At 39.8% G+C, this 20,449-nt stretch overlaps 3 protein-coding genes across 7 annotated transcripts; 1 reads left to right on the top strand and 2 right to left on the bottom strand.

The window, feature by feature from the left end:
• Positions 1-335: 335 nt before the first annotated feature.
• ACBD7 (acyl-CoA binding domain containing 7) lies at positions 336-10,359 on the top strand. 4 transcript variants are annotated; one of them, XM_030009428.2, is made up of 6 exons: positions 336-357; positions 1,167-1,188; positions 1,240-1,453; positions 9,713-9,830; positions 9,934-9,996; positions 10,084-10,359. In XM_030009428.2, the coding sequence occupies exons 1-6, from the start codon at positions 351-353 to the stop codon at positions 10,155-10,157; spliced, it is 498 nt and encodes a 165-aa protein (XP_029865288.1). In that variant the 5' UTR covers positions 336-350; the 3' UTR covers positions 10,158-10,359. The 4 variants fall into 4 exon arrangements, with proteins under 4 accessions (XP_029865288.1, XP_029865287.1, XP_029865286.2 ...); XM_030009427.2 differs by having other exon boundaries at positions 1,167-1,453; XM_030009426.2 differs by lacking the exon at positions 336-357 and adding an exon at positions 742-766 and having other exon boundaries at positions 903-1,453.
• A 177-nt stretch (positions 10,360-10,536) lies between these two features.
• Positions 10,537-14,198, bottom strand: OLAH (oleoyl-ACP hydrolase). The gene is made up of 5 exons (XM_041122454.1): positions 14,076-14,198; positions 13,297-13,365; positions 12,118-12,267; positions 11,097-11,355; positions 10,537-10,862 (listed from the first exon to the last, which is right to left on the bottom strand). Exons 1-5 carry the CDS (start codon positions 14,196-14,198, stop codon positions 10,723-10,725), a joined length of 741 nt encoding a protein of 246 aa, XP_040978388.1. The 3' UTR covers positions 10,537-10,722.
• LOC115339418 lies at positions 13,894-20,359 on the bottom strand. 2 transcript variants are annotated; one of them, XM_041122284.1, is made up of 3 exons: positions 19,648-20,359; positions 14,667-14,725; positions 13,894-14,413 (listed from the first exon to the last, which is right to left on the bottom strand). In XM_041122284.1, the coding sequence occupies exons 1-2, from the start codon at positions 20,250-20,252 to the stop codon at positions 14,695-14,697; spliced, it is 636 nt and encodes a 211-aa protein (XP_040978218.1). In that variant the 5' UTR covers positions 20,253-20,359; the 3' UTR covers positions 13,894-14,413; positions 14,667-14,694. The 2 variants fall into 2 exon arrangements, with proteins under 2 accessions (XP_040978218.1, XP_029865289.1); XM_030009429.1 differs by having other exon boundaries at positions 13,894-14,725.
• Between the last annotated feature and the right edge of the window lie 90 nt (positions 20,360-20,449).

The raw sequence follows: 20,449 nt of genomic DNA, 5'->3' as shown, positions 1-20,449 counted from the left end.
GGAGGCGGGCCAGGCTCCCCGGCACGCCGCCGGCTGCTGGGCTGCTGCGGGCGGTGCCGTGTGGAGAAACGGCGCGTTGCCGCCTGACTCAAGGGGGCATTAAAATGCTGATGCTAGAAGCCTGCACTTGGCGAGTCTCACCGCAGGTTTAGCGCTGGCGTTTCCTCATGTTGAGTGCTACCGTAAATTCCTTTATAGGTGATAGTAGGTCTGCTCTGTCGCACGTCATCGAATGAAATCATGGCCAAGTCAGCAGGTGCTTCACAGGGACCGTACAGCAACAGGGGCGGCTCTCGCAGCCCTTTACTGTGTGACACATTGAGCGCATACATCGTGTTCTGTGGGTAGCGATGGCAGGTAAGAACTGGTTACCTTCAGGGTTTCCCACAATCTGCCGTGAGCCGTTAACAAATCTTTACAAACACATTCAGTTTCTGTATTCACTTCAGCGCACAACATGGTTGGGCGCAGCCTCTCGCACCTGAAAGAGCAGCGCTTCCCCAGCAAAAGTAACGGCATCGTCGCTTCATGGTGTTGGAGACGAGACTTGATGGAGTTGTTTCAAAATTTTTTTTATATCCTTTTATATTCTGAAATTTACTTCATTTGTTTTTTCATTAAGTCCTGGCTTAATTTAACTTGGACTTAAGTTGAGGGGAAACCTTCTTTTTGTGTGGGTTTATGGAAGTCAGTGGATTTAAAAATGCTGAAGCGTAGTATTGTGAGTAAACCGTGCTCAGGGAATGATGAATATAAATGTATAGAGGTGCGAATATAAATAATTTATGAACTGATCTGGATAAGATCTAGATAAGCAGGGATGGATTTTTTTTCTTTAATGGTTACAGTTGTAGGCTAGTTTATCAGTTCATGTAATATTCATTTTTTTATTCTGTATTTAGGAGAGCAAAGAAAAAAACAGCATCCTCAATGTATCTTGTGTGTGTACCTAACTGCTCATGTGTGCTATCTCTGGGATGACCCGCATGTTTTTCAGAGTTGCACCTGGAGGATGCGAGGTCCCAGGCAGGGCTGGGCGTGGGCACAGGCAGGGGCTGTGGCAGAGGGAACAGCAGCAATAACTGGGCTGGCTGCAGTTCAGATCACTCAAGAAATTCCTTTTTCAAACAAATGGCTTGGAAATCTTGCTGCATCTCTGCTCTCAGGCTGGTGGCCTAATCCTCGGAGGTATGGAGATGAGCTCAGTTGTCCCCGCAGTGCCAGGAGTTGTCCCCGCAGGTCCCGAGAGGCGAGGCCCCATGTCCTGCCCTGGCGGGGCTTTGCTGCGGCCGGCGAGCTGAGGTCACTTGTACCCAGCCCAACGCCCTCCGTGGAGCACGGCCCCCACTGCCACGCTCGCGCCACAGGAGCCGAGAGGCAGAAGCGCCGCGTCCCCGGCGGAGAAGGAGCGAGGCCATTCCTTGGGCATCCTCACAGCATCATGACTCTCCAGGTAAGCAGTTCTGCATCTGGTGAGACAGAGATGCAAGGAGAGGAGAGGGAGGGGTGCACTGTCCATCTGTGCAATGCTGTGTCAGAGACAGCAGTATTTCTTCAGCATAAGGATTATTACTGCAAAATGAAGGTTACCTTGCAGCATGTGAAATTCGCCTAAGCCTTTGGAGGTGAAATAATACATTACTTTTCGCAAGTGGAGGGTGAGAGACGTGCTGCTTATTTTGAACTATTCATGGGTCATGTAATTTTTTGAAGCCTTACCTGTTTAGAGCATGCATGAATTATTTTTCTTTACAAGTGCATCTGAGTTTGCTAGGACTGGATAATGCATTGAAAGGTAGGTACATACTTTTTTTTTTAGGATCTAGCTAGCTACTTGGAGCTATAAAAGGAGGAGGGAGACTTCTAACACTGAAGCAGTGGTATGTGTGCATTTGGGATGCAGGAATAATTTTTAAGGGAGTTGTGCGTATTTTTTTAGGTCGTGTGCATCTTTGGAGTGGTACATTTTGATGGGCTTGTGTTTTGGCAGGGAAGCTTCTACTTTCTACCTTCTGGCTGGAGAGAGCTTCCTACTACCTTCTTTCTGACTATAGATCTAAATAGTTCTTCAGGAAATTATCTTCATTGCTGGCTTTTAGCCTCCTGCCTTTGTAGCAAACTATGAATACTTCCCTTGTCTTGCCCATGCCCTGATGGATTAGGCTGTTTTTCTTCATTAGGCTTTCTATTATCCCTTTCACTTAAAGATCTGCAAGCCCTTTTATCCCGGTCTCATTATAATGTCTGTCTCAGCTTGGTTAGTGTGCGTGTTTTGCAAAGAGCGAGCAACATAATGCTCTGACCTAGATGCAGGCAGTGTATTGCCAGCAGCTCAGCAATTTTCTTCTGAGCTGCAATTATGTCGAATGGCACAGAGGTTTCGTTGTGGTGGTTTACAGCTAAGAGGAAGAATCCTATTTCTTCAGTGGGTCAGAATTGCCAAATCCCAAACATAACACCACCTTTGTTTAAATAGTGATCACTGAAATTATAGTTTGTTTTAGTCTGCCTTGAATTCACTCTAGAAAATACATTTATTAGCCTGATGATTAAGCAATGAGCCATAAATCACTATTAGAAAGAGCTGAGTGCAGTATGATATGCCATTCCATTGCTGTATACAGTTACACTTTCACATAAAAATCAGTAGTTGAAATATTATGATATCCTACACATTCCGCATTAGACATTATAGAGGTTTTCTATCCACTGTCACTTTGGTTGACAGCTACCATCCATATCCATAAAAATTCATTAAATCGAGCTGTATGGGAATGAGGACAAAATGAATAATATTTTCATCAGGGGGACTGTAAAAGATTTATAAGTTTTGCAAACTGGTAAAATACTCTGCTGTAAATGAAGAATTCATTCAAGCTTTTTTCTTTGCAAAAAGGGAGTATGTGATAATAGTCTGATGATTTGTGCATTTATCTTTAATGCGCGTGTGTGTGTTTATGTCTGTATACATACTTATGCTTTTAATTTGAGGAGTTAAAGGGAATTTTATCGGCACATGATTAAAAGGAAATTATATTTTTATAGGCTGCTCCTAAGCATGTTGTGTAAGCAAGCAAATCCTAAGCAACAGTCTGTGCACAACGATTAGCTAGAGAGAGATGAAGAAAGAAATGTTTAGTATTTAATTTTCATTTCTGCGTATTTCTTGCTGTGTAAGATATGCATTTGCATATTTTTAAAACTGTCTTGTGGTACTTCCCTATAGATCCGAATAGAATAAAAGTATATGAAGATAGGGAGCTTTTTAACTTAATGGTTTCCTTTCTTAATTTATTTGAGTTATCTTTTGTCTTGTACAAGTCTAACAATGCTTCTGTTCATTCTTACTGTGAAGTTTAGATCAGAAAACAATTCAAGGCATGTGGAATATTTCCAGTGACTTGAATGGTCCTTGTACGTCAATGCTGACAGAGGCTCCCATGCAGTAGTGTCCACAGTATAAAGACGAACATAAAACTTAAACTTTAATCAGTTGTGGCAACTCAGTTATGTTTTATTATTGATATCACTTCTTAATCTTACTGTTAACAGAGCATGAATGCTGCTTTTGTTTGTACATGTATGGATAATATTAAGAGTTGTCTGTGATGTAGGAGTCAGTGATAGGTGTAGTCAAGAATGTCACATTACTGGTGTTTGGATTAAGAATGAAATATTTATTTTAATAAAATTTTACCTATAAAAAAAATCTTAAGACTGGTGGGCCATCACATTTATTTTTGTAAGCAAATGTACATTCCTTTTATATATCTATACCAACAGTGTGAGTGTAAATGCTTTGCTTTTAGGAGTGTCAAAGATGTACAGTTCCAGGTTCTTTTGGACGCTATCTTTAATTCAGTGATAAGTTAGTTGCGTTGCTGATTTTTGTTTCCCCTCATTGAGCTCTTCTCCATAATAAATGCTATACATCTGTTAAAAATACTGTTGCTAGTACATATGTGGACATGTGTTTTTGTGTAATTAGACTACAGTTTTGGTACCTGAGTACAAAACTGCTTTGTATCCTAATGCTGCGGTGTCTGAAACGCTGCACAGCAGCAGCGTGGCATGTCTGGAGTGACTGGAGTAAGCCGGAATGTAAATTCAGAGCATGTGAGTTCCTCTGCAGTAGGTGCCCGTGTCCTTGCTCCTGCCCTGAGGTAAGCACAAAGTGGACCAGACCTATTTTCACAGAGGGATAAGCTACCTATCTGTCAAGGTATATAGTGAGGTAAAAAGTGGTACGAACAGTCTCACAAGTACCGTGAGTTCAGACTTCTGTTTACCTTATAGCGACGTGTCCATCTGCCCCCATGCTCCCAGACCGAAGGCGCCCATGCTGTGACTAAGGCACAGGGCGCTGCGCTTGTGCCCCAAAGCCCTGAATTCTCTCCCTGAGCTGCTGGTGACTTGCTGGCCTCAAGCGTGTGTGTTCACCTCGCTGGTTTTGCTTCTGAAATGAAGGGTAGTGATATTTACTTACTTTCTATGGCCCTTGGCAATTTTTGGTGAAAAATTAAAAATTAGTTTAACATCTGAACTTGCTGAAGCATTTCAGGTGGTTGTAGGAAATTCAGGTACAGTTCCCCTACAGAAGGAGAACAAGAGAAAATACCGCACCAGAAGAAAAATAAAGATTGCGAGGCTTTCATGAAAGCAAATATTAATATTACAAATATTAGGAATTCCTCACAGGGAGGACTTTATTATATTGCTTACGAGAAGCACACATGAACTATAACTAAAGCACTGGGTTTTTTCTGTTATAGCCAAAGATACTTCTTATTTGAACATCTAGGATAAACCAAGGATTGAATGATGCATGATTCAAAATGGTTTTGTTTGCACCTAAGCTAGAAGCTATCAAAGCTTTAATTTCTGGAGGAAGAATCAATCTCTTTAATCAGATTTGAGATTATGGTGTTCTTGTTTGTACGGATTTTTCTTCTATGGCATCAATAACAAGTAGATGTAGAGAATATACAGTTTTCACATTAGCCTAACAACCGATCCTAAGGGAAATACTATTGCAACTTGTGCTCTAAACTTCATAAAGTCCAGTGAAATTCTAATGCCAAAGCTTACAGAGTAAATAGTGGGAGTTTCTTTGTACCATTCTTTACTTAATTGCTGTTTAGCAGATTCAGTATTTAAAGAAGAAATTAAATTATCTGAAATACCTGTCTGTACCCACAGCTATTGCAACCATGGCAGTCCAGCCATGGTTACAAAGATTTTGCAGCAGGAATTCTTTAGGGATCAGATCATATTACTGTGTGCATCATGGAAACTTGGCCAGCTGACAGAAGATTTCTAAAGGTTTTATCATTTACTGATTTGACCTGAAATATAAAGATTTTCATGCTTGTATAATTACGTTCATAAAATGTTTCTATATTTAACTATTTCCTTTTAACATCTGCAATTTAAAGGGGTTTTAGAAGAACAAAAATTAATTGACTTGCAATTTGTGGCAAATACTAAAACTGTGTCTCCTGACCTATACATTGAGATATTTCACCACCAGCAAGACACCAAAACCATCCATTCGTGAATATACGTATCTGAAGTTCTTCTAAATAAGTACTGAATCTACATCAACTTTAATGTCACTATTGCTAACTTAAAACATTAAATCAAACTGAAATTATTTTGTTTAGCTAATTTGTCAGAAATATTTGTTGTCAGAAGATACAACTCCTGCTCCACACAGCTTATTACTTTAGGATAATTACAAAATGTTTGTTTTATGGCAGTGAGGAGATACACCCTTGCTTTCAGACTACAAAATGCCACCCTATACAGGTTCAAAAAGGCCTCTCAATACTAACATAACTCTACAAAAAGGTCACTACATATTGTGAAGGTTGAGGACTCTATGCATGCTGTTGTATACCTCCTAACCCTCATACAATCCTGAAAAGTGTTTGCTATTAAGTATCGTGTTCTCCTCTTGAGTTTCTTTCCTGTAGTAGGGGTCCCTCCCATTAATACGCAAAAGATGATCAGAGGTAAGGTACAGTTATGGAAAGAACAGAGGAAATCCTTAGGCTTAGTTAGTTGGTAACAACTAGATGCTTTAATGATGCTTGAAGTGGTGTTGGGGAAATGTTTGTTTTTATTATTATTTAATTTAAATTATTGAGCTGCTAACATGGCTACTTTTAAAATGGGACCCTCCATAGACTTTCCACGATTTATTTACTTTTACCAGTGTGACTATTTGTAGGGTTCCACCTGTGGAATTTGTACTTTGTCAGGCTTCTAAGGGGAACATCGGGCAACTATTACTGTCTGTATCATTAAAGTATTTGAGAGACCTAGTCAAGAGTGCTCAAGTTCTGCAATCAGAGAGGAGAAAGTTGGTATTGACTCCAAGAGCTTGCAGCTGTCAGAAAAGCTGAATTTAACTTCAATGCAAAGAACAGGTTCTGTTCATATTGCATGTATATAATTTGTGCAGTAATTGTGTGTTACTGCAACTTCTGCCTGAAAGTTCAAGGACTTATTATCATGTAGAACACTTTTTTTTTTTTCCCCCCAAACTTGGTTTAGCTGCAACTCAGAGTGAAGACAGATTGTGTTTAAAACAGAGCCAAACAAGCTCCTCAAATGTTACTTAAACTCTTTGATAAACTGGGACAGAAGACGTTTTATGAAATGTTTAACAATTTACTCTTTCAACTGAGGTGAGAAAGCTTGTACTCCAGTTCTCTAGCCTTTCAGGAAAACAAATAATCAGGTTTCATATTTTGGACATTAAACTTTGTAGAGGAAAATATTTACATTTTCTTTATCCAGAACAAAGAAGCAAAAGAGCTGTTGTTGTCCATATAATCCATTTTTAATTCTGATCCAAGCTGACTAAATCCAGTTACTCCAATTAAAATAGTTTTCATGATCAGTTTAATTCCTGCTAGAATGCTGATTTTTTTTTTTTTTTTTTTTTTTTAAGTAAAAAATAGAGAACATGGAAACAAAAAAAATGCTGAGAGATGCTGTAAGGTCATTTCAACATTATTGATTCAGCTTTTATATGTAGTCTGGAGAACAGGATTTTGGTTTATCTAAATTTTGTATAACATTCTGGGCATTTTGGTTTTTAGTTCTAGAAATATCGTGTATTTGTCTTGCAGCACTCCCAAATATTTGGTTGGTTAAAAAAAAAAAAAAAATCCACAGTGTTTAGTTGTTCTTAAAAGTTATTAAAAGTTCTTAAAAGAAATCAGACACAAAAAGATGGACTTAAAACTTCATGTTTTTCTATGATTCTATGGTATTGTTGCATTTTATTAATATTGAGAATTATTTTTATTAAAACAGGAACAAACTGCATAAGCATAGTTACATGTTTTCAGTCTATAAAGTTATAGATTTAAGAATGTAGTTTGGAAGTCACTTGATTTAGAATTTAATGTGGTATCTCTGCCAAATGGTGTACTTTATTGAATGACCAAGTTTCAAAGCTTTAAGTGGACAAAGGGCACTTGGAATCTGGCTAATTCTTAGTATTGTACTGAGTAAAGAATGAAGGGTCATTATATTCAAAATATCACCACGTAACAGCAGCATTTCTCAAACTTAAAACTGATAAAGACTGTTTTAACACCCTAGCTGTATTCTGTATTCCTGCATCCACTATGGGGCACTTGGTTCTGGGAGGCCTTGCTGGGAATCTCCTGGAAACTTCTGCTTGTCAGTTATGCAAACACTGCGGTTCTTGCTGAGTTGGAAGATTATTTGTTAATAAGCATCTGCAGTACTGCAGGCTTTGTGTTTGAAGAGCTTTCCTTCCATTGCATTTTTAAGGGTGCTATAAACTGACAGAACTAGAGACATGGATTATCATCATGAACCCTTCTAGAACATGTAATGTTCTGTGAAATTGTAACTGCAGTTAAAAGAAGATTCAAGATTTATTTTGAATTGCTGTCTTGCAGGGAGCCTTCCTTTGCTAGAACACCCTTTTAATCACGCATCATGATTTTTTTTAAAACATCCCTTTTAAATACACCTGTCTGCCTGCTGCTCCTTGTTTCAACTCTGGTGTTACAGATGTACATCCTCCTGTGGTGAGCACTTCTAGAAGACTTGTGCTTTCTCTTTGTGGGTTTCAAATAGCAGTTGAAAATTTTGCAAAAAGTTAGAAATTCCTCAGAAGTCTGTATCTGGGAACTTTACTCACTAGCCAAACTAAATTTCCAGGCCAAAAAAAAAAAAGTTAATTCCATTGCAGGAGGCAGAGGTGACTCATTTGGTGGGAGAGTGGCCAGGTTTTTGTGCAGGATGTATCTTTACATCAGTGAATGTGTAGTTTTGTGATTCCATGAAGGGGCCTTTCTTTGAAGAAAGATACTTGAGCATCAGTCTCTAATTAAACTCTTTTTCATTTCTCCTTCTTAAATTTAAATACAGAAATAACCTTTCTCTTGTACTTTATCTCTGTTTAAATACAGAATGCTATAGTGAACCCAGCTCTCATGAGTACTTGCTTATTTCTATCACCTAGTCCACCCAGCACAGTCACTTGAGAAAGGCATCAATTAAGGACACAAATGTGCATTAGGTGTTCGTATTTAAAATAAAAAAAAATTAAAAAATCTTTCCTGTAACTAGAGAAAGGAAAAAGTGGTCTAAAGAAGTTAGTACAGACTGCTGAGGTAATGCCAGGGTCTCACTTATTTAAACAGAGCCACACCACTCATGCTGAAACCATTGCTGAATACGTCGCTGATTTTAGCACAAAGTTATAGGCTGGTTTTGTACATATTAAATATATGTGTAATAGCACATCGTGCAGGATATACTGTGCTTCTGCAAATGCAGATCCAACTCAAAAGCTAAAATAATTATTGAAACCAGCATATAGCGTATTAAAGTGCCTGTATCTGTTTTGCATTGTAGTAGTGCAGTGAGCTGGTGGGTCTGTGGTCACTGTACAAAATCTAGCTCTCTCCAAAATGTCCTGGGCATGAAACAGGACTCCAAACTCTATGCTGAAGTCTAGCCTGAGACCTAGTCTATAGAATAACGGCTGTAGCCTTGGGTTGATGTGAATGTGGGATGCATGATGATGAAAAGAGTAGATTTATACTTGTGCTCTGCTGTGTTTGAGTTGGGTGTTGAAGGTAGTCCTGGCAGTAGCACTGCTCATCTCTGAGAGGTATGTCTCTGCCAACTCTTGGTCACCTACTGCACTGCCAGCAGAGAAGCAGAGATGAAGTGGAGGTGGGCAGTACCCCTCAGAGGGTATTCAAGCTCCGCTGCTTGAATCAACACTATGCAGTCAAGGCCAAAAGGATTTAAAGATTACTGCTGGGGTGTAAAGTTCAATGAACGCCTTCATACCCATAGTGTGAATGTGAAACACATATACACTACATTCATTGTATAGGCTGCTTGCATATACATATCTGTAGATGTCCTGACACTACACAGTCTGTAATGGTTCCAAGGGTTTAGATGTAAAACTGTTGGAAAAAAAGCGGTTTAATTATTTTAGCAGTGCTGATCCTATCAGCTAAGTAGGCCTAGTTCCCTTTCTAATAACTTACAGTTTTTTTAAGCTTCTTTCATGGGAAAATGCCTAGACTTCCCACTAAACCCAAATGAGTAATTGAGAGTATCTAATGATACTACCGTGTGTGCTATACTTAATGCTTTAAAGCACACCCCTTCAGAGGAAAACTAACACTTTTTCTTTCATCAGGATGACTTTGATGGTGCTGCAGAAGATGTAAAAAAACTGAAAACAAGACCAACTGATGATGAACTGAAGGAACTGTATGGATTCTACAAACAGGCTACTGTTGGAGATATTAATATTGGTATTCCTACATATACTTCACATTTACTCCCATATCTTGATGAAATCAAGTAAATGTTATGTAAATCTGCATGATAATCAAAGATATGCATTTATTTTGGCAGAATGTCCAGGAATGCTAGATTTGAAAGGCAAAGCCAAATGGGAGGCATGGAACCTGAAAAAAGGTGTTACACCAATTAAATTTACATCATGTAGTCATGTTTATAGGATGACAAATGAGGAAAGATAATGACTCCTACTTTCCTTTGCAGGTCTATCAAAGGAGGATGCCATGAATGCCTATATCTCTAAAGCAAAAGCAATGGTAGAAAAATACGGGATCTAGAATACTCAAAATAATTCCCACTAATAACTAACTCTTCAGTAGCTAATGAACTAACTCTGTTGAGAAAAATGCAATACTAACTCCTTATTGTATAGTCTGACAGTGAAATCTTTTAAACATAAGCTGACTGTAAAGGGTATTTACATACAAATCTATTTTTAGATTGTATCTTATTCTAAATAAATTTGAACCTAATAAATTATGGTTTCTGTAAGAATTGTGGATTTTTGTGGGTATTAAATTGTATTTAGCGTTTTTATGGGAGCACACAAACAGAGAAGTTCTAAAAGTAAAATAACATAGCTGTCATTTTTTGCAAACGAGGTTATGGAGTGAAGTGAAGGGTTTGTGCACATGCAAGATGAGAAAAGATGAAAACTTTTATTTTTAAGACCCAAAGCCAATGTTTATTTTCAAAAAATCAGACAAAATCCCCCTCTTAAAGAATTACAGAGGAGGAACAGAACAACTTAGGCATAACTCATGCAACTGTACAGAAAGAATGACTTCTTATGAAGTGCTGTGGACTTATCTTACACCCTCTGCCATTAAAATAGACAAATACTCATAGACCAGCATTTTCTATACATCTTGTTATATGTTTTGTCAAGAAAATTTCATTAGAGGGTTCCAGCAGATAAAAGTGATCTCCGGGAAGCCTGTAAAAGGAAATAGCTCCACTTGTTAGATCATGCCAGGCTGAAAAAGATATTTAAAGTCAGAGAAGTGTCAACTATTGTGGTCATTTTACATAAATATTTCAAAGTTATTATTTAATAATTATTTTAAATCCCATATCAGCTGTTTTGGTTCACACATTGAGACTGGTGTGTTGATTTGTTTCTTTTAAGAAGGAGACAAAAGACTCCAGAAACTGATTCGATAAAACAGGAAAATGTGGAAGTATAAGAGGAAAACCATTTAAGCAAAGTACCTTTTAAATCAGTGGTTTGTCTTCAGACCCATTAAAGCAGGTAATAACAGAAGAGAAAGGGATGTTCCTTTCTGCTTTCTCAAAACTCTGAAGAGAAGAAGTAGTAATAAAACTTTCCATAAGATACCTATATTTGGGGTTTGCTTCCACATACAAAATAGCTTTTCCTTTCACCTCCAAAACATAACAAACTTCAGGAATTAGATTGTGCAGAACATCAGGAGAAGGAATTACTGTTATCTGTAAGATTCTCAGCTCCTTACCCTAATGCTATTAGGTCTAAAATTTTAAAGAAAGAATGACCCAATAGTTAGGAAGAAAAGACCCTCAACCTGCAATAAAAATTCTCACCTACAATAAATGATTATGTTGTCTGCTTATATTCAAGTTCTAATGTTTCAGGGCCTTAGCAGCATCAGGCATTCCTATGGCCAAAATGGGTCCCGCGTCCAAGAGTGTCCATGTCTTTGCCAGGGTAAGAAACCTTAACTTTGCTCAGCTACATGAGCTGTTGTGTAACATCCAGCAGGGACAGCAGTTAGGACAGAAGCAGCCAGCTGCTCTCTAGATGCCTAGAACACAGGGATTCTTTGCTTCTGGTTAACCTAGGGGGCCTTGGATCAGGAGGCAGAATGCAGTGATCCTGAACAATGATCAGTTGAGCTTCTTGGCCTCAGAAAACAATAAAACATGCGAGAATATTCCTTTTAGTGGCTACTAACTTCAGATCCTAAGTAGGATTGTAATTCTACCATGATATGTTCACTACTGTAATAACAGTAGTGGTTGCTACAGTAAGCAGTGTTTTCATCTAGGGCTTAAATATTAGAATATAAACGGAAAAGCACACACAGGAGAAAACTATGTTTACTGTTTCATATTCTTTTTACAACAGAAGCGAGAACAAATTACAGAGAAAGAAAAAAGAAAACCTGAAATGATCAGACAGAAGTAGAACTGTAAAATACAAACATAAATGTAATACAAAATTGTAAAACTTACAGAAAAGTCTGAAGAACTCTAAGGTCTTCTGAAAGTATGTATCAGAGGTTTCCTAATGTCTTCATTTGGCAGAAGCTCAGGAAGAGTTCCTCCTAAAATTTGTATAAATGTAAGAACATCTTCATCTTCTGTATCACATATGGATATGCTTTTGATGGGAAGAAATGCTTCAGACTGCCAGCACCAGACAAAACAGATCAGCTGTTGTATATAATGTGTTTTAAATAATATTTTCATTAAGAGTTGTTTTAGTAAAAAAGTACAATGATTCTCTTGTCTCCAAAATACAATGGCTGATTAATTAAACATCCACAGAGAATACTTATTGGAAAGGGTTAGTAGATTGTGTTTGCTGAAAATACAGATTACGAGTAAGCCAAGTTACCCTCAAGGTCTGAAACTTCCACAGACAAATAACCATTAAATTTTGACCAAAGTTTGACTCTCACTGTTGAAATACAATTAATAAAATAATCTCTTTAAGAGAAAGAAAAGCCTAGCAGTGGACACAAATCTGACTAATGTAGGACTGGAGAGAACAACTGATTATGGAAATTTGCAGGAATAATAATTGTTTCCATGAAGTAGAGCTCATACTCAGGATTGCTAAGAAGCCCCAGAAACAGAAGATTGGAAATAGCAAATGCTGACTGAGGACAGGAGGACTGGGAAAAAGCCACTTCGCTGTTGTTTTCCTGAGAAAGACTAGCACAACCACCAGAACCTCAGAAGAAACTGAGGATAGATTAAAAAGCCAACGAAGAATGAGGAGGGAAGGAAAGAAAGAAATGGGCAAATGTACTGAGGGCTGGTGCATGAGGATTATGAAAGACTACGTTAAGACAGTTGTTTCACATGTTGCAGAATAGGGAGTGGCACTTTAGATTTTGCTTTGATTAATTTTTAGTATTAAGCTAAAGGCCATAGTAAATAATACAGTATTCAAAAAAGGTAGCATTAGCTTAAGGAGACTGTTCTCCGTAGGCTAAGGTTAGCAGCAGTCAATATTCTGTAACGTGAAATTCTCCGTCTGCCTCAGAATTAATTTCCCCTAAGAAAACAGAACCTTTTTCTGCATACATTCAGAAGCAATGCTTGTTTTGTATTAAAGCCACTCTGCCTACCATGCTGTAAAATGTTATTTTTACTCTTGGTAGCTAATATACTGTTTTGTTTCATACTATTAATGATTCTGTAACTTACATTTGGGGCATGTGCCTCTGATACAAAAAGATGGATTGGCTCTAGCCCATACTTATCTTTCAAGTGTAGCTGTCATGGTTTAACCCCAGCCAGCAACTAAGCACCACACAGCTGCTCACTCACTTCCCCCACACCCAGTGGGATGGGGGAGAGAATTGGGGGAAAAAAAGTAAAACTCATGGGTTGAGATAAGAACAGTTTAATAGAACAGAAAGGAAGAAACTAATAATGATAATGATAGCAATAGTAAAATGACAATAATAATAATAATGATAAAAGCACTGGAATATACAAGTGATGCAGAATGCAATTGCTTACCACTCGCCGACCAACACCCAGGTAGTTCCCGAGCAGCAATTCCCCCCAGCCCCATTCCCCCCAGTTTATAAACTGGGCATGACATCACATGGTATGGAATATCCCTTTGGCCAGTTTGGGTCAGCTGCCCTGGCTGTGTCCCCTCCCAACTTCTTCTGCCCCTCCAGCCTTCTCACTGGCTGGGCATGAGCAGCTGAAAAATCCTTGACTTAGTCTAAACACTACTTAGCAACAACTGAAAACATCAATGTGTTATCAACATTCTTCTCATACTGAATCCAAAACATAACAACACTATACTAGCTACTAGAAAGAAGACTAACTCTATCCCAACCAAAACCAGGACACCAACACAGATCACTCACACAAGTAGAAATATGCTAATAAGGATGGAAACAAATACAAGATTCCTGTCAAAAATCAGTAATGGGGCAAGATTTGTTGGTCACAGGATGACCAACAGTAATATTTGATGACAATAGTAGTATAACAGTATTCAAAATCAATGTTGTCTTTGCTGCAAAGTTCTCATCAAAATGTTTAATGCCTTTGTATGAATAAAGGCAAGGAAGCCTGTATTGCATCCTAGAGAGCTGATACAACTTTCTTTTGCTGAACAGAGGATAATTTACAGAAAAAAGAACTGGAGAGGGTATCAAGGCTCAGCTGTCCAGAGGGACTTCCCGTTGGGAATCATCACAGTGGTTAGGATGCTTATGAAGTCCAAAGCTAGTAGAAGTAGTAAGGCAGCTACTGCTGCAATAGTGGTCACAACTCAAATCTAACTTTGTTGCAAAATCTGTGGGGAAGGCAAGTATGAGGAGCAGATTAACTGTGCAGTTCAGAGACAAACCTAACCTAAGACAAAGCTGTAACTGAGCTGCAGATTTGTTGTCAGCTTTGTTTGATCTTCCCGATGATGAAAGAGACAGTCCTGCCCTGCCAAGGTTCTCGGAGCATAAATTTCTACCCTAGTCTTCTTGTCAACACTAGCAACTACATAGCTATGTAGTAAGAGCACATTGTTTATCAAGCTGAAAACTAATACTTACCCTGTAGGTTAGTTTTCGTTTACATCAGTCAGCTGACCCCATACAGTCTCACCATCCTCCTGTTGATGAGAAAAGCATCCTTTTATGACTTCTTTGCAAGCTCTGACCCACTTAAACCAGTGAGAAAGGTGCATGCTGAGATTACATCCAAGGTCTGGATGTAAAAGACACATTTGCGCTAACCTAATGGAGTAATTTGCCCTTAAGAATTATTTTACAATTCTTACTGAAACAAAAAACCTGCAGAGTCTGTCTTACTGGTTTGAAAGACACATTCAGCCGATCTAGTTTTCATTCAGAAAAAAAATATCTAAGCCACACACAAGAAAGAATTATTGCAGGAATAAATAATCTTCTTTGGAATACATTCAGCTGAATCTGGATTTATTTGAAATCTAACCATATCTGGTTAAGGAAATGTCTTTTTTTTTTGGCCTTTTTTTTTCTTTTTTACAAGAGAGCAGTTAAAAAAAAAAAAAAAAGAAAAGATTATTTCTAGATTGTCTTTATCTTTCCACTACTTCCATCTATTAGCCTTATACCTAAGACCTGACTTAGACCCTATTACAATGAAGAAAGGATACATAAGAATTCCTCTGCATTATCAAGATTTTCCTGGATTGTAAAGTTTTCAAGAGAAACAAGCTTTCATTTTATTACCTATACATTTTAAGTTAGATATGTGATCTGATGAATTAATGGCAGACAAAATCTGCTTGAGAGTGTCCACAGTCAAAAAGAATGTTTCTTTGTTGAACTATTGGCAAAGAAATGGCTTAGTGTAAGAAAAAAAAAACACCACTGAATTTTGTTTTAAGAAAGTATTCCCTGGGGAATTCTCTTCACATTTAGAATAAGCTGAAAACAAAATTCTAGTTCTATAAAGAGCTATATAAAAGATTAAAAGAGCAATCAGATAAATCACAGAATAATTTACGTTGAAAGGGTCCTCTAGAGATCATGTAGTCCAAGCCCTGCCTCGCTGAGTATCTCCAAGGATGGAGACTCCACAACCTCCCTTGTTCCAGTGTTCGATCATGCTCATGATGAGGCTATTTTTCTATGTAATCCCTTGTTGCACCTTTCATCTGCAAGTCTTTTGTCTTTTTGCTGAGTACATCCAAGAAGAATCTGGCTCTGTCCATCCTCTTCATACCCTTCCATTAGGTAGGTGGAGACATTAATAAAACCCTCATTTAGCACTCTCCTCTTAAGACAAAACCATTTCTCTCAGCCTCTCCTTGTACACCACCCACTCCAGTCACAATCACAGGGGCTGCTGCCACACTTACTCCAGTATTTCAACATCCTTCTAGTACAGGAGAATCAAAACGGACACAGATGTGGTATACTAAAGAAAATTCGGATTATTTTTTAATCACGCTTTTGAGACATAGGTTTTCAGGGCATGATGAGCTTTTACATTTGCTTTATTCATTGTCATGGCACCACCTTTTAATAGGTGGGCAAATATTGATTGAAAAGTACAATTGAAAACACAAGCAACAACAAAACTGCTTTTGTACTGACCTGCCACTAGGACAAACATAGCAGCACACCCAACAGCCCCACCCTGCAGAGAACATACAGCCAAAGGTAAAGAAACAGTGACTGCTTGCAGCACAGCGCTGTTTTGGTATTTCCCAAATGAAAACATATTCTATACCACACAGTCTAGAAATCTATGGAATGAGTCTTTGTGAACTGCAGGAGCGTGGCATTTGCCAGTTGGGCAGTCCAGGACCAGAGAGGCTTCTCAGATATCTAGGGACTTGTAAATCTTACATACCAGACACATCCCCTTCACACATACATGGGTTAACTGCTTGCCTGGAAGCCAGGCAAAAAGCAAAGCTATCCCAAGAGGGCTGCCTACTCACTGAATTTAGATTTAAGGTAGTCCATTTACTAGCCCACCAAAAAGTGCAGAAGCGGACTAGGGAGCCGAGGAGTCAAACGATCCACTTTACTGGTAGGTACGGAGTCTGCTATTAAAGCTGCTGGGTTCCTTACAGCCAGACAGGCATCTGAGACACCTGACTGGGAACATGGAAGTCTTAACAAGTCAGGGCATCGGCAACTTGGTATCTGCAAACCTGCAATAACAGAGCTGGCAGGCTGTAGGACAGCTAGGCCATGTCATTCTCTGCTGATTTTATTGCCACAACAGAAACGCGGTTTGTGCAGCCTATGAATACCAGCATGTCTGTCCTAAACATTGTGATCCAGTTGGAATGTCTTATTTCTGCAGCTGTATCAGTACCTTACACATTACTACATCACACACATGCTTGTTCACATTCATCATTCACATCATCATTAATAAAAGTAAAAAAATATCTATTTTCCAAGGTAGGAACTTGGGCTTTTTTGAAAATAACGGCGACATGAAAAGAAGTGTCCAGTTAGAGAGAAAGCACATCTGTAACATGCATCGTAATATTCATTACAGGTTTTTTAGGATTATGGACTCATGTCCCTTAAAGTTTTCCTACTCAGGGAAAAACAATGGTGTGATCTTGCATTTAGGAGACAGCAAAATGAATAAACCACAGGCAAAAACTCTGTAGGAAACCATGACTCAGTAGCTCCTGAGTTCAGGAAACTACTGGTCTTTGCTTCTTGAAAAATAAACACGAAGGTAATCTTTCATCATTATACCTAGACACTATAAAGTAATGGAGAAAAGTATGGAGTATCTTTTTTCTCAACTTTTTTCTCCATTGGTCATATTTTTCCCAGCAATGTATCACTCATGGCTACATTTTTAGCAGATTATACTCCAGATAGGTTAATATCATTGCTAACATCTAAAAGCTGCTGCTGGGGAAAAAAAAAAAAAAAAAAAAAGTCTGCCAACTGAAATTCTGTTCTCCAGAAAGCTGTCTACCCATCCCTTTACTTAGACTTGGAAAAAATGTAGGAAATTATAAACTTCTTCATGGAAGACTTGCAGCTGATGTGCTCACAGCATCACTAATGCAAAATTACTGAAATAAATATTAAAGCCACACAACACACATTCCCAGTTTTACTACCAGGACCTTCCAGGGGGTTGAAACTGCAGAAGTAAAGGCCATGTGGATGCTTCAAAGGTGAACATGAAAAGGAGCAACATAACCTCCCCTCCTTTCCTACTGTTTCTGCTGCCAGCCTAGTTCTGCTATGGCACAGCTGCATAACCTTTGCTCATATTTTTGAGGAAATTGTTAAATTGAGAGAAAGAGCTATGAGGAACTCCATAGAGTCGAGCCGTGAAATGTAAGACAGGTAAAATTGCAGATAAAGGTAAAAACTGCGGAGATGGGGCCAGGTAGCAGCTCAAGCATCAAGAAGGAGGACATCAATGTGGAAAGATAATAACCTCAAGGGAAAAAATGAGGTTGAAGATTGCAACATCAAGCACCTGCCACAGAGAGCAGTGAAAGCTGACCCTTTTCCATCTGACTAGCAAAGACTCTATAGGTGGTTGACATACTAATTTAGTAGTTCATTAATCCTGGCTATCTTTTGTGTGTATTAACCACAAAGTAACTGCTTTACATACAACTGCACATAGCAGTGCAAAAAGTGACTGAACAAAGTGGCCCAGGGAAAGAAAGATACTGAGGTAGGTAGTGGGAAGCCATTTTGGCAGCAAAGGCATGTAGCAACAGGGAAGCAACCAGAAGGTGCCACTGCTGCAGATGGAAAGAGGAAAGAAGTCAAGGAACAAAGCCCTGTTCACATAAGCTGGGAGTGATAATGCAGTACACCAATGCTGACATTTTGTTCTGAGCATGGCAAGTTATCTCACAGAAAATATTTTAAAATTGATGCCAAGGCCATGAAGAAAGTGAAGAAAGGAGATGAGGTGATCCCTATTATGCCACCTTCTGTCCTTAATCTTTCTGCTCTAAAAATGTACAGATTTAGATAATAATCTTTCTTTTTAGGAACAGCAGAAGAGTACAATTAAGTAGCAATTCAGCAGGTGAACAGTTTACCTTATCTACTTTGCTTTCACAGTACCTATGCTAGGTATGCTCCTATGCAAGTACAATAGTGAAGAACGAAAAAAAAAAAAAACCCTTCCTACTTCCATCTCTACAGTCTGAACACAGTATTAGAATGTCTTGGTGTTATCTAAAAGGTGTGGATGGAAAATTTTTGGCTAGGGCCCAACTTAGATAACATCATACCAATTCCCATAGCTACAACAGACGATTCGCCATTTGTGATACAGAATATGAAATAGTAGTGTTTCTTATTTCCCAATTACCAATGCTTCAGTGGCAAGAATAATCGAGAGATTGTAAGATTGCAAGTTTGATAGTGTTTTCTATCACATGCTGACTTTGCTACACTCAAAGCTAGACTTACCACTGTGAACTGAAACCTGAACTAAACTTTAAATCCAATAGCAACTATTACTACAACCCCCTGTTAAACTGCCTTTTTTTTTTTTTTGAAGGATTGTATTATACCTTTGATCTTTTGCACAGGCTACTAATTAGATTTTTAGATGAAGATGTGATTGCCCTTGATTTTAATCTCTTAGCTGCCTTTGGACCTACCTGCAAATAAGCGAGAAGGATCAAGCAAATGTTTAGCACTAAAAAAGAATGGGTGACGGGAACCTTTGATGAAAGGGAGGGCCATGGGGCTCTGAAGTCTACAGTCCCCACAAGAGAAGAAGGAGCCATAGGAGGCTGCAGTCCTCCTATGGCCTATAGTAGCAGAGACATCTGGAGCCTCATAGGGATGGAAATGAGTAATACGGTCTGCGATCTGGTCAGGGTTATACAGGGTTTCTGTAGGTCCCGAGTCTCTGCCTGGAGGCAGTGATGGCAGGCATCAGGCTACATCCTTAAGCCTGGTCCAAACCTTCTACCTCACATAGAGACTCTTGCATGATGCAGATAGCCTGACACGCACCTCCCTCTCCTGCCCTGATGGCTATGTCACATCAAACTGCTTCTATTACTACTTCAAGACCTACTCGAGCTGCCAGTCCTTCGTCAGGAACTCCTCAGGGCTTGGGAGCTCTTCAGAGCAGCCACGTCGCCCAGCAACAGTGGGAGAGGGGGAAATCTCTGGGCTGAGCCATAGCTCTCCGTCACACATCACCCACGTACACATGCAGGTGGCAGAGACCCCTTCAGTGTACCAAAGGGCAGTACTGGCAGGCGTCTCTGAAAGCAGAGACCTCATTAACGATGGCAAGCGGGACTCGGCAGACCTTATGTGCCTTTCTTGGTACAAGCAGTGCTTCACCATGTGGTGCGGCGTTTGCTCCGGGATGTGAGGACCGCTCCAATTCCCACTCAGTCTCACTGCTGGTGGTCTGTGCGTACCCCCACTCCTGTGGAGCTGCAAGTCACACCCCACAAGCCCCTCTCCCACACACCACTGCAACAGGCGGCACAGGAACCCACCGGTCTGGCCCAGACCTGCGCCACAGAAACGTCCCGGCAGACTCCTGAGCTCTTCCCCACCCAAAAAGCAGGAGGGCCACGAGCCCCCCAGGGCCAGCCGGGGCCCGCAGCTGGGCTCAGGCCCGCTGGGGACGCCACCGGGGTTACAAGCACAGCCCGCGGAGGACATCAGCTGGGGAGGGCCCTCGCCCTCACCCGGTCCGAGGACACACACCGAGAGCAGCCGTCGGCGCGGCCCTGGCTTCGCTTTACTCCCTTTGTCCTTTCACTCCCGCCCCCGCCCCGCGGCCCGCCCGGAGCCCGGGGGCCTGCGAGGCCTCTTTCTGCCCCGCGGCTCCGCCTCCCCACGGCCGCCCCGCCCGGCTT

This window comes from Aquila chrysaetos, chromosome 3 (assembly GCF_900496995.4).
Source record: "Aquila chrysaetos chrysaetos chromosome 3, bAquChr1.4, whole genome shotgun sequence".
NCBI lineage: Eukaryota > Metazoa > Chordata > Aves > Accipitriformes > Accipitridae > Aquila > Aquila chrysaetos.
Note: the sequence above shows the minus strand (reverse complement) of the source record. Positions and strands in the feature narration are given on the sequence as shown.